Genomic DNA, 14007 nt, shown 5'->3' with positions numbered 1-14007 from the left:
ATAATATACATATATTTTTAATACATGATGTATTTTTATTGTGTAGTTAACATACACATTAAGCTATCATGAAGTTTCACAAACTATCATTTTATATCCTAAACATAACACACAATACTAATGTTTTTTTTATATATAAGCAGAATTTTCATATAATTTAAAACAAATTTATTTCTTACTAGTAAATCAGTGATACGAAATTATTGCGCTTGGACGTTTACAATATTACGTTTCGATGTCCGATAAATCGTAAGTATATGTTTTTGATAAAGTCAAATAAAGACATTTCTTTACAGAAATTATAATTAACATATATATAACACATTTAGAATTGACAAATCATTACTCATACAAGCAACAGTTCTGGTGCTTCATTATATAACCTAATATTCCATAACAGGCTCCATTCACCGGAATTAATGAAGTAGTATAAAGTAGTATAAGATCATACTAGTCGCAATATGTTAGTAACACGAAAGAACTTACATGCACAATCTCATAGAAAACATTTTTAATTTTTCAACATTTCTTGCATAATATTTATCTCAACATTAGGTAATATAATGAAGCAAACGTTGATTATAACACTTGTACAGAGCAACAAATGCATTACTACAGTGTGCATAATATGTATGTATTATGCATACTACCTACAAACAAGTAAGTTATATTTCTGTTTGTAATATATGATGCTATGTTTACAGAAATATATAAGTAAAAATTGCGAAGTGCTTGAAGTAACATTATAAAAATGTGTTTGGCATATCACTTACATTTACACTTGTAAGAAAGCTTTAGGTACATGTAATAAGTTCAAAAGTAATGGTAACCAAAAACTTAAACATTTTCTATTCATAAAGTACGATATGTTCTCGAAATTTCAAAAATATGTTGCAAACCTAAGATAATTTCTTATAAACATTGTATAGCCATTGAGGAGAATTGGAAAATATTTATCTAACTATATACTTCTCCAGTTTCTTTTTTTTTTTTAGAAAAGAACATAGCCATGTATGACGAATAGACTAATTAAAGTCGCGAATCATTCCAGCTAATTAATAATTATTAACTGCCTTCAGTCCAATATTATAATCTATTTATTGACACAACTGATAATATCCCTCTATTGTACGAATAAAGATTTGATGAGACAATTTGATGGTTCTTTACACTAACTAGTTGGTGGAGGTGGCGGAGGTGGTTGTGCCAATAACGTAGGTAAAGTGTTGAGATCAATGCCAGGGGGAGCTGGTGTTTGTTGTTGAGGTGGAGGAGGAACTGGAGCTGCTGGTGGCCATCCACCCATCTGTTGCGGTTGCCATCCTGGAAAACCTGGAGGGGGAGCAGTTCCAGGTGGAGGTGGACGCATTGGCCCCTGTTGTCCTTGCTGCCATGGTGGTATACCCATTCCAGGTGGTGGAATTTGTGTCGGTGGCATTTGCCCTGGTGGCGGTGGTTGATTGTTTCCAGCCATCCAAGGCATCAATGGTGGGATATTTGGTTGAGATGTAGAACCAGGCGGTGGTGGAGGTGGTTGCATCACACCAGGTGGCGGAGGCATACTAACAGGAGGTTGCCATTGCATGTTCATACCATTCATATTATTCACTTCTCCTTGACTCCAAGGTGGCGGAGCCATTCCTGGTGGAGGCATCATTGGACCACCTTGCATCATTTGTGGCGGTGGATGTGCTGGTGCAGCCATTAAAGCACGAGGTGCTTGTTGTCTAAAAAGAATTGCAAAATGATTATTATATGTATATATATATCTTCTATAAAAATTTGCAACAATCTATAAGAAGCAAAAGAAGAATGAATCCTACCTATCAAAGAGACCAGGATAATTGGGATTTGGATTTGGTTGACGAGGCTGTCCGGTTTTAGATCGATCAGGTGGTGGACCTTCACCCAATTCTGCCATAAGAGACATATATTCCTCGTCTATTTTAGCTTTATCTCCACCTGGTCCCATTCCACCCATACCCGCAGCAGCTGGTCCACCCTGACCGGGTCTCTTAGATCTACAATCACGTGCAATATGACCTGCTCCACCACAACTCGAACATACTATATTATTTGTTACGTTGGGTTTATCTGGACACTGTAATAATTGAAATAAGTATTAATCTATTTGCAAACATTAAGATATCATTAATATTTAAATATCAGTATACTAACCAGCCATGATTTATGATCAGATGCACCACAATTAGTACAACGTGGTCCATCATTTTCACGCAATGTTCCATTCAATAAAGCCAATTCTCTAAGTTGATTACGTCGTAAATCATTTTGCCCCTCAGGTACTTCCACACCTTGACGTATAATTTCATGAATCTATTGAAAAAACATATTTTAATAATACGCATATACGCTATAAACATGTTAATTTGTAAAGACGCTTCATACTCTTTCAACAGCCTTCTTTACAGCATCTAAATTATTAGCAGTAATATATGCATGCAATGGTTCATCTTCACCAGGTAAAGGCTGTCCATCTTTCCTTCCAACTTTTCCTTCTTTTACAGAACCTTTACCACGAATTATTATCTTTGCTCCAGTTTCCTTCTCCATTGCTATGGTATTTAAAAAGGAAGCATTAACACATAATCTGTATAAACTTTATGTATCTTATGAATATCCTAAATTATTTTAACTTACATTTCAATGTATTTCCACGTGGTCCAATCAAAAGGCCAACAAAGTTAATATCTGGATGTTCCTCTTGAGGAATCATTACTTTATCATGCACTCGTATTATTGGTGGTCTAAAAATATTTAATTTTAAATGCGGTACGTAAATAAAACGCCAATATTTTAAATATAAATAAAAAAAATATTTGTAATTACTTATAATCTGGTGGTGGTTTAAATTCTGGATTAATTTTGAGAATCTTCTGAATAAGATTGTGACGTTCCTCCTCCAATTTACGTCTAGTACGATATTCTCTTGTATTCAACCGTTTACCATCACTACTATATATGGGTTCTGGAGAAGGAGATCTGCAAAATAAAAAAATAAAATTTTGTCAAGAAACAAAGTTTGAATTAAGATGGTACTAGCATACAAGCAACCTGATCCTACTATGATTGTGTGATTAAGTGAGAGAAAAACTGCTGATTATTAGCAGAAAGTTGGAAACTGAGATAACATTTTAATTGATCTTCAAAGTTATTAGGCTTTGGTCATAAATTTTTCTTAAAACATATATTCTTTCCTTTCCTTTTTAACAAATAAAATAGATTCCGACTATGTTGGAAAATTTGTAGAAGATATTAATAGAATATATGTTGCAAAACAAATTTCACTGAGTACATTAAATTTAAATTTTTGTATTAGAAAACTAAAATAAAAATTAAATGATTTATTAAGTACATTTCTATATATATTATATATGTAACATTTTAAAATAATTAAATTAATTATAATAATTAAAACATAAAGATGTATTAAAGAAAATAGTATAAAATTCTAATAGAGTTAACAATTGCTATTTATATCTAAGAGATATATCTGCTAATTTTTAACCAAATTCGGTAAAGGTATAAAATAGATACAAAAATTTCTATTAATGAAATTATGAATTGATTATAAAATATTCTATAGACTTAGAAAAGACTAATTTTCAGAGTTTTCCAACAGTGTCAAGATGTTAAAATAAAGAGTAAAAAATTAAGTACTGTTAAATGTAACATTGCTATTAGTCTATTCAATAGGTAACCACTGGAAGACTGCGCGTTTGTGCACGGCAGAAATCGGTATGATGTCAGCTGCTAAGATAGATCCTGTGATTATTAGGAAATAATTTCTTTGGGTTAGTTAATAGTTTGTATATCTTACTATATTGTATAATACTAATGAAACACAATAATATAAAATAATGGTTCCAGCTAAAATCAGAAAAGTTAAACCTATTGGAGTAAATTAATTTATTAGAAAAATTAACGTGTATTTATTTAAGTTGTACCTGAAAGTAACGTAATATTGATCTTTACAGTATTATGCTTATATTAGCAATTATAATTTTACGAATTTCATTATTTGCCTGAAATCTCTCATTAAGTTGTAATTAAGGATAGAAATCTATTTTAGTTAATTAACGATAAATGTTCCTGTGGCATTATGATATTAAACAGATATAAAATGCCGTGCAGATCACGGCAGCCTAATAGAAGTCTCTATTAAGGTGCCCTATGCGCAAAATTTTCATTATTCTATTAAGACGATCGATATCGAATAAATCGCAATTGTGCGTACAATAATGAAATACAGCCTATTAACTTGAATAAAGCAGTCTGCATAGGAACACCTCTGAATATCCCTACATGTGCAAAAGTATAACTATTTAAAAAGATATATGGACTAGAATACCCACTGTGTGTTAAACACTGCTACTATGATCGTTATCTGTTTTTTGCATTTAATTGTATCAAATATTATAAACATGTATTATTTATATATAAGCAATGTATATATGTATATATATATATGTATATATATATAGAAAAAGTTATTTTTAAAACAGAAGAAATATGTTCAGGAAAATTACGTATATTATTTATATTTAAGTATTCATACTAATATACTACCACTTTAATTATTGCCCCAAATTTATATTTATTAACTAAGACTTTTGTAGCAGTGTTTAATAAAAAATGAATTAGTAAAAGAAATTGTTTAGGGCAAACCAATATTATCAAAATTCATCTTCTGTGCTGCGTGGTGGCTTTAATCAAGCCCAATCTTTTCAAACAGACATCAGTATCCCACACTAACTGTACTGGAGCCATATCATAAGGCCCCTGTATTTATGGGCTGCTGAATGGTCAGTAGATAGGTATTGTAGATATGTTATGGTCATTTTTGGTATGTAAGTTTCGTTCAAACCTTTCCTCTGGGTTAAGTGGAATTCCAAGGTCTCCAGTGCGTAGCTTCCTGCTGATTTCCTCAATCTGCAGCTGAACTGTAAACCAACGGGTTAGAGGGGGCGGAAACCCCAACAGTTAGATATTGCCAATTTGCCATAACCATATACATTCTATAATGTAAGCATGTCTCAAAAGTGTAGAATATTCACCTAAGTCTAGTATTTTGTAATTTTTTTTAAATTTTTTCTTTAGTAAATTGTTACTTTTTTCTGAATCAATTAGAAAAATATCATAGTTTTTTGTATGATTTATTATATATAAATGAGATTTAAAAAAAAGGAGGCCCTTTATAGAAACATGTAAGAAAAAAATTAGCAGGAACTTCAATATAGTTTTAGGCAATCTAAGAAGTTTGATAACTCGATATTCATCATTCAGCAAAATTGGCAATTCCTATTGCCAAACTCGCTTGTTGAAAGTACTTGAAATGGCAATTACCTCTGGTAACTATAAACTTTTTAACAATACATACATACTTACATCTTTTATAGTACTACAAAATTAAATTTTAGAAATTTATACGCAGAAGCATGATTCTTAAATCATATCCTGTCCATATATGTATACATATATGTGTGTGTATAATACATAATTAAATAGAAATGATAACTGAAGAAATTACAGAAAATAAACTTACAGAGGTAAGCCTTCTCCTGTTCAGGAGTCAGGTTTGTTGGTAGAACCGTGGGCATGCCTGGTATAAAAGTTTTGTCATGTTCACTACCGCTCCATCTAGTTTTCCTCCTCTTCCTACGTTCCTCTTTCGTCTCTTTTTCCTGTTTACCATCACCTAGAAGGTATTTATCATCACCTAATGTGTCTAATTTATTCAAAAACTTTATATGCTCTATTCTTTTCAATTATCAATTATAAGTAGGTTTTAATTTTTCTTGGAACAAATATTTAGATAAATATGCAAAAGAATCAAAAGGACCATATGTTATGCAACTTCTATAGATATATTACATAAAAAAACCAAGGATTGAAAGCTATTTGAAATCATATGGCTGATGATTTTCTCTAAGTACCTATTTTGGCATTCACTAATTTCAGCTATATGCAATGTTTGTACCCATTTATTTCTTATATTGTGTACCAACACAAGGGAAGAGCATGTTTGTAAATGATTCTCAGTTGCATACTTTTGTACAAGTAGATCGAAAATTTATATGCAGATTTGCTTTTTTGTAAACCTAATTAGACAAAGTAGAATCCAAGTACAAATTTATTTCATCCACTGAATACTGTAGTAACTACTATGGATATTTTGTATACTTTTGCATATTATGTGCATTTTGTGCAGTATTACAATTTTAAATTTGCTATAAATGCAAAAAATCCACAGCCTACTTATAAGAAATCCTACATTATAAGCAAATAATAATTATACTATATTTATAATATAGTATAATAATTATAATTATATAAATAAATATTATTATAATTATAATATGATAATAATCATATAAGAAATCAGGTCGCGCAATATGATATTAGAAGAAAATCGAGCTTGGCGTAACAAGGATAATTTCAGACGTACTTTCTGCTTCACGTTTTCTCGTGTTATTTGTCGTGGAATTGGAATTGGAGTTCAACTGCGTTCCATTAGCAATCGCGGCACTCACCGCGGCAGCTGCTGCAGCCGCAGCAGCAGCCGCGTTCGCAGTCGCAGCATTTTGTTGGGCGTTTTGCAAATAACTTGGATTCAATAACGATGTGAAATTTCGTGACTGATTCATGGTGTAAATCTAGCCGAAGACGCGTAAAACGTCAGAATAGTTATACGTCCTATGGTGTGTAGCGTACGGTATACAACTGTTTAACTAAAATCAACGGAACGTTTACACACCAAGAAAATGGCGGCGTTCAACTGACTGACGGACACCTTTACCTCTTTCATGGGCGTACGGCGTACCGGAGACGGATGCTGTCTTTCCGGATAGAATTAATAAAGAATATTGTCGCTAGGTGGCACTTTGATGAGTTTTAGAACACCGAGTTTCATATAAAATAAAATGTAAAATGAGACAGAAAAACATCTCAAATTGTTACGTAAATTTTTTAAAATAAAAATACATATATTTGTTTATTCCTTTAATTGAACAAGGAGATTTAAAGACAATGTTTTGTAAGAATTCTATGCGTTCTTAAACTTGTCGGAACACGAAGTAACGTGTGGAGCATGTATATTTCTTACTCAATATATTGTAGGATGGTTATAAGGATCTACAGTTTATTGTATCTGAAGTCAGTTTTCAACGATTAATTGAAATTTTTTGATTGGTATACGGTTAATAAATTACCAATTGGGAAATTTTCTGGAAACTATATATACGTGGATGCATCTGAACGCAACGCATTTATTATTTTTCATTGGTTGGTAAATAAAGATGATCTACATTCACAGTTGCATCGTGTACGACTATTGGTCATAAAAGTACCGATATATCATTGTGGAAATACTAATTTTCCAAATCCAAATTTAATTTCATCTTATGTTATAGCGGCTTATTGTATGTAGAAACCCGTATTATGATCTGTTTCATTCGACAAGTTTCGTACAACTTGAATCAGTTGAATATTTTGCTAAAATATGAAACATATCTAACAATATATCCGGCTTTATTCAATCACAACAATGGAGACGAAACGTTATCAGACACTCTGAAACGTGATGTAACGTAATGTGTATAACGTCGGAACGTACTGATACCGGCGTTGGAACATTGTCAGTTTCTACATCTAATCGTCATGAACACTGTTTATACCTGGTCGGCTGACAGCTGTTTGAACTTCGGCGTGATGTGCACTGTATCGTTTTGTACAACCATCGATGTGTCTTCTGTTCATGTAAGGCTTCCGATGTAATCAACGATGAAACTACTGCGTGGTTTCAACGCATCGGAACGTAAAAGTGCAACAGCATAATTCTAGTACATTTTGAATGTTTTCCTCTATTACCTCTAAGTGCAAAGTTACAGAACAGTTTGCGGTATAATGGCAGCTCATAAGACAGGCGGGCAAAGTGGTCGAAAGAAAGTGCAGGTACTTGTCTGTGATATTTTTTCCCCTGTTGAAATATACGTCATTGCTTTTCGAAGCATAATTTCTTTTAAATTGAATGAAATGTTTTCGCAAAAACAGAATTGCTGTGTACTAATTGACGCTGCTATTTCGCCCGTTATAAAATCCACATGACGATGTATGAAATAATAGAATCGCAATTGATCTATGATATTTTTGATATGTATTGCTTGATGCTATATGCAATTATTGATCAATTTCGTAAGATTCTTATAAAATCTTTGATGACTATAAATCATGTAATTACTAACGGGCGGTGTGTCATGAATAATATCGTAAATGAATTTTTATGTTTCTATACTTTCGATCTTATCGAATAAAATTTATTAATGAAACTCACAAAAAGATTTATTTAGAATGATTATTATATGAATGGTAATTATTTTGTTATTTTGCGTATTTGATGAAGGTATCCATGGTTATAAGAGATGAAATGGAAAAGAAACATAGAGCTGGAGTCAATTCATTACAATATGATCCAGCTTTGCATAGGCTTTACTCCGCAGGTAGAGATAGTATTATAAGGATATGGAATTGCAAAAATATGAAAGATCCATATATTCAGTCAATGGAGCATCACACGGACTGGGTCAATGATATAGTATTGTGCTGTGGTGGCAAAAATTGTATGTATCTTTTGTTAAATTTCTAAGTTAATGTTTAACATGTATTGTATCTAAAGACATAATATATTATATTTTTATGTAATGAGAAAAGAAAATATTGTTTTACAGTAATATCAGCCAGTTCTGATACAACAGTAAAAGTATGGAATGCACACAAAGGTTTCTGCATGTCTACGTTAAGGACACATAAAGATTATGTAAAGGCTCTAGCATATGCAAAAGATAAAGAACAAGTTGCTAGTGCTGGTTTAGATAAATTAATCTTTTTATGGGATGTCAATACGTTAACTGCCCTCACAGCAAGCAACAATACAGTAACAAGTAACAATTCAGTCTTTAATATGAATAAACAATTTATAATTATTTAAATAACACATGGATAATTTGCAGCATCATCTCTTAGTGGAAATAAAGACTCTATATATAGTCTTGCCATGAATCAGATTGGAACAATTATAGTGAGTGGTAGTACAGAAAAAGTTTTAAGAGTATGGGATCCAAGAAATTGTACTAAGTTAATGAAACTTCGTGGTCATATGGATAATATTAAAGCCTTAGTATTAAATAGAGATGGCACTCAGTGTTTGTCAGCCAGTTCTGATGGAACAATTAAACTTTGGTCACTGGGGCAACAAAGATGTATCCAAACCTTTAGAGTACATAAAGAAGGTGTTTGGGCATTATTGGTAATTACAATTTTTTCCCCTATCTTAACATCTTACTAAGTAATAAATAATGCAGATAACTATATTAAATTAGAACAATCATCTTTAGGCAACAGATACCTTTAGTCATGTAATATCAGGAGGTAGAGACAGAAGAGTTGTAATGACTGAATTATCATGTTATCCTGAAAGGTATACAGTTATTTGTGAAGAAAAAGCACCTGTACTAAAAATGGTTATGACACCTGATCAATCCAGCATTTGGGTAGCAACTAGTGAATCTACTATAAATAATTGGGTATTGTTATATTTTCTTATGCACAAAAAAGCTCGTTAATAAAACAAATAACATTTTAAAAATTGTTGTAGTCTATAAGTCAAAAGGATTGGCAAGAATTAGGAATTGAAGACTATTGTGATTCCGCTAGTGCGGTAACGCAGAATGTAAGAAATACAGAGCCTGCGCAAAAAATATTGGGTGGCTCGGCAATACGGCATTGTCACGTCTTAAATGATCGAAGACATGTTTTAACGAAAGATACGGAAGAAAATGTAGCTTTATACGATGTATTAAAAGCGCGTAAAGTTGAAGATTTAGGAAAAGTAGATTTTGAACAGGAAATAAAAAAAAGAAATAAAATGGTGTATGTTCCAAACTGGTTTAGTGTAGATCTGAAAACTGGGGTATGTAATTCTATGATTCGTTAACGCAATTGTAATTTTAATACATATGAGATTAAAAATAACTTTTGATATATTTTTATAGATGTTGACCATCCATTTAGGTCAAGATGAAAATGACTGTTTTTCTGCATGGGTTTCTGCAAAAGAAACTGGTCTTGCAGAAAATGATGCCGTAGATCAAAAAGGTAATATTTATTTTTTATACATCTATCATTGTTTACTGTTCTTACAATACTATATTGCTCCTTCTTTCTTTTCCTTCAGTGAATTATGGAAATCTTTTGCTACAAGCTTTATTGGAACATTGGTGGAGGCCACTACATGTTGATGATGAAAATGAAGGCAATAGTAATGACGGTAATAGCTCTATTCATACTAGAGGAGGAAATTTATATTTCTCAGTACCAACCCATACACCTGTTATATTCAGGTATAAGAAAGTTCTAAGTATTTCCCTTAAATGAAAAAAATATTTGCTTAACTATTTTTGATTATAACAATAAAAATACAATTATGTTTTAGTGAAGTAGGAGGCAGACCTTTGTATAGATTATTAGTTAGAGATGCTGCAGGAGAAATGGAAGGAGTGCTATTAAATGAAACTGTTCCGGCATGGGTAGTTAATATTGTTGTGGATAAAAATCTCCCACAGTTCATTAAAATATCATTTTATCTTCTTCCACATGCAACATCTGGTGTAAAAAGTTTAAAAAGGTATGTAAAAAATGAATAATTTTTTAAATATTACAAAATAAAATTTTTATAATATCGGGTTAATATATATTTTTTAAGGGATCGCTTAATTGCAAACGATTTTATACAAATTCGTAAGATAGCAGAACATGTTTGCGATAGAGTACTTGGTGCTGGAAGTGACTCGGGATCGGTATCAGGTATTGGAAATACAGTTTCTGGAGGATCTCCACCTGGAGACAGGACAAATACAGATTCAAACGCTGATAGTTCTTCACTGATCGAGGAAAAAGTAGAATTGTTATGTAACGATCAAGTTTTAGATCCTTCTATGGATTTAAGAACTGTATGTTTTTATACTGTATCTAACTATATTCGTTTAATACAATGGTATTTTTACATTATCTTTATTTTATTATGCTTTAGGTCAGACATTTCATTTGGAAAAGTTCAGCAGACTTAATAATTCATTATCGGCCAGTAAAATAGTTAGAGCTAAATTCGTCAGAACAGAGATCTCTAAAGTGTCCATGGTTTTTTACTGTCATAAAGTAAGTAAATGTTTTTACTTATTCTTTATTTACTAAAAATGATTATATGAAACGAATATATTGCAGAATAACGGAAGACATGTGGTCTAGTTGCAGAGTGTGGCATTTCACACTACCTTCACTTTCTGAAATGTTCAATCGAATTTCGATGGATGTTTCGTTAGATGCTGCAAGTGAAGATGAGTAAAAGTCAGGTTATATATAGAGTATTTAAAATTAAATGAGTTGAAAGGCAATAATGTGTGGAAGTATCAGTATAAATTGCTCATATTTGTATATTTATATCCTGAGGCCAAATTCAATAATACAACAATAATTTCAGTTAGTCTGCTACTAAAAACATGTTTTTTGTTTTTAATGCATTTCATTTAATGCAAAGTATTAAATGTTTACTGTCAGCCATTTATAGTCTTCCCACTTCAAAAATATCAACAAGTAAAGTTAAGTACAAAAAAATAAGGGATAAACCTTGGATGGCCCAGGAAATTAAACTGTCTTTAAATATTATATTTTCATATGCTTCTCAATTATTCCTTTATTTATTCTATATAATTAATTTGTTTTCCTTTTTGTTTATTTGTAAGTAGCATTATTTTATTTAAACAAAACATATACTCAAACAAACGAAAGACATGTATCAGCAATACTCCACACACCTGCCTTGTTATTGTAAAAAAAAGCAAACTATAAAAGGAAGAGAAAAATGTCAATTTACTATTAATCAAATTAAAATTCAGCAGCCAAATTAACAGTTCAATATTTCCTATTAATAACATAGGAAATAACAGTGTATGTCTTCAGTATAATAAGGTCAAATTCTGTCTCTAATGGAACTTCCAGTAATTAAACTTTTATTACATATTATACGAGAGAAAAAAAGTATGAATACATTACAGTTTTCGATTAAACAAATATGACTATATTGACAGAATTTGATCTTAGGAGACAACTACAATAGATAAAAAACAAAAAGACAACTACAATAGATAAAAAGTTAATCATACGTTAGAATATTTACTCTACTAGAATCCTACAAATTGTACATACAAATACGATTGTAAGTAACGTCCCTTAATCATGGTGATGGGCTGTATACATAAAATCGAAGCAAATGTATCAAAATCGAAGCCTTTGCACCAATTTTATGAAATTGGGATAAATGCTTGACTTTAAAAAAGAAAAAGAAATTGAGTGACATATAGAGGGAGGGAGTGACAGAAAGAGAAAGAAAGAAAGAAAGAAAACACTGTTCTTTATTAATATGGCCCTAAATGTTGTAATTCTTGTGTTATCAAAATGACATAAAAGCAATTTTTTAATAAATCTAGAGATTATTTCGTTGTTACATTTTAATATGCTACGTATTGTATAAGTATTTATTTGCTAAGCTTTTGTTACACATATTTAAAAATGTAAAGAAGTTAATTACTATTACTTAGTTATATTCTTCTTATTAGGAATTTTTAGAGCTCTGTGATAAATGTTTCTTGAGCTAAGGACGTTGATTAACATGATGGCTACCAAAAATATTGTATATTTGCAGTTAAGTTTGATTCATTTTTATGTTTGTATATTGGCATTATATGTATATTTTGCAAAGACCTAGTATCAATCATGTCACATTTAATTATCTTATTCATTTTTCAAATGGAATGTATTTTCGTAAAATGACCCTCATTACTGCAACAGGAAATCAACACGTGCCTGATCCTAGATTATAAGTTGTAGAGGGCATTTAAATGATGAAGCGATCTATTAATCTTTTGAAAATAATGTGGATTGTAAGTTAATACTGTTGCGGTGCATAATAATAGAAAATATTCTGTTAAAATCTAGTATTTAGTTGTATATTTGTAAGCATTTTGCTCGTAAGTTTATTTATATAATACTAGGTGCAAGATGCAATTGTTGATCAATTATTGTGTTTTAAGCATTAACAATTGAAAGAAATTTTCTGATAATTTATTATTTTACTTTATTGCAAAAACAGCTCTTATATACTTTTTTCTTTTCGTTTTATAATTAAATTTTTATGTTAATTGCTTAATTGCAAATTCGTAGAGATTTACTATATCATTTAGCAGTTTCACTTGTAGGTAATATTAAATTAGTTTTAGACACAAGACGTTCATTTCATACAGTATTCGTAAAAGTTATAACTGAGCCTTCCTCACTAAAGAAATAACATTGTTCATTAATGGAAGTACTAATGTATTAAAAGTGCGCTTGTAATTACACTTTTGAAACGTGACATCTTCAAATCAAAACTAATTATACTCCCTATCTTCTTAGTAAGGGACAAAAGGATGTTCTCAAAATAAGATGTTGATTAATTCTCATATTTAAGAAAAGAGAGCAAGTAGAAAAAAGGGAAAGGATTATGAAATGGTGCCAAATTTTATACTAAACAAAACCTCTTGCAGTGCACCCATTTCTTTTAAAAATGACTAAGATTTTTTCTGTACAACTGCTTTTAACAATAACTTATTAAGTACGATAGTTCTAATATTTATTATCTAAGATTATGTATATTCGTAAAAACTCATAATTACAACGATTATTTCTCTTGTTTTTAGAACGATATAAGAACCTAAGAAATATCGTCTCGCATCTAGAAAATTCTATTATCAAATTTGAAAGAAATGTTGATTCATCCTAATTTATAAACAGAATTCATTAATATATGATGGCAGATGAAATTTTCTACAATTTTCTACATTCTACTGTGCGATGAGGCGATATTCGTTCAATATTTATAAAGTTATCTATCCTCAA

The 14007-nt window shown here is 30.9% G+C and overlaps 2 protein-coding genes across 2 annotated transcripts; one reads left to right on the top strand and one right to left on the bottom strand.

Moving 5' to 3' along the window:
* Positions 1–12: 12 nt before the first annotated feature.
* On the bottom strand, positions 13–6843 carry SF1 (splicing factor 1). The gene is made up of 9 exons (XM_033336083.2): positions 6470–6843; positions 5567–5719; positions 4889–4964; positions 2851–3003; positions 2662–2768; positions 2410–2576; positions 2179–2337; positions 1824–2101; positions 13–1727 (listed from the first exon to the last, which is right to left on the bottom strand). The coding sequence occupies exons 1-9, from the start codon at positions 6666–6668 to the stop codon at positions 1172–1174; spliced, it is 1848 nt and encodes a 615-aa protein (XP_033191974.1). The 5' UTR covers positions 6669–6843; the 3' UTR covers positions 13–1171.
* A 559-nt stretch (positions 6844–7402) lies between these two features.
* On the top strand, positions 7403–13483 carry LOC117157873 (WD repeat-containing protein 48). The gene is made up of 12 exons (XM_033336179.2): positions 7403–7974; positions 8423–8639; positions 8748–8960; positions 9030–9325; positions 9414–9602; positions 9674–9988; positions 10071–10173; positions 10253–10418; positions 10511–10702; positions 10781–11027; positions 11108–11232; positions 11299–13483. The coding sequence occupies exons 1-11, from the start codon at positions 7927–7929 to the stop codon at positions 11168–11170; spliced, it is 2049 nt and encodes a 682-aa protein (XP_033192070.1). The 5' UTR covers positions 7403–7926; the 3' UTR covers positions 11171–11232; positions 11299–13483.
* Positions 13484–14007: the final 524 nt, after the last annotated feature.

The sequence above is a fragment of the Bombus vancouverensis genome, chromosome 10 (assembly GCF_051014615.1).
Source record: "Bombus vancouverensis nearcticus chromosome 10, iyBomVanc1_principal, whole genome shotgun sequence".
Classification (NCBI taxonomy): domain Eukaryota; kingdom Metazoa; phylum Arthropoda; class Insecta; order Hymenoptera; family Apidae; genus Bombus; species Bombus vancouverensis.
The sequence above is the reverse complement of the archived record's forward strand: the minus strand, read 5'-3'. Positions and strand labels throughout refer to the sequence as shown.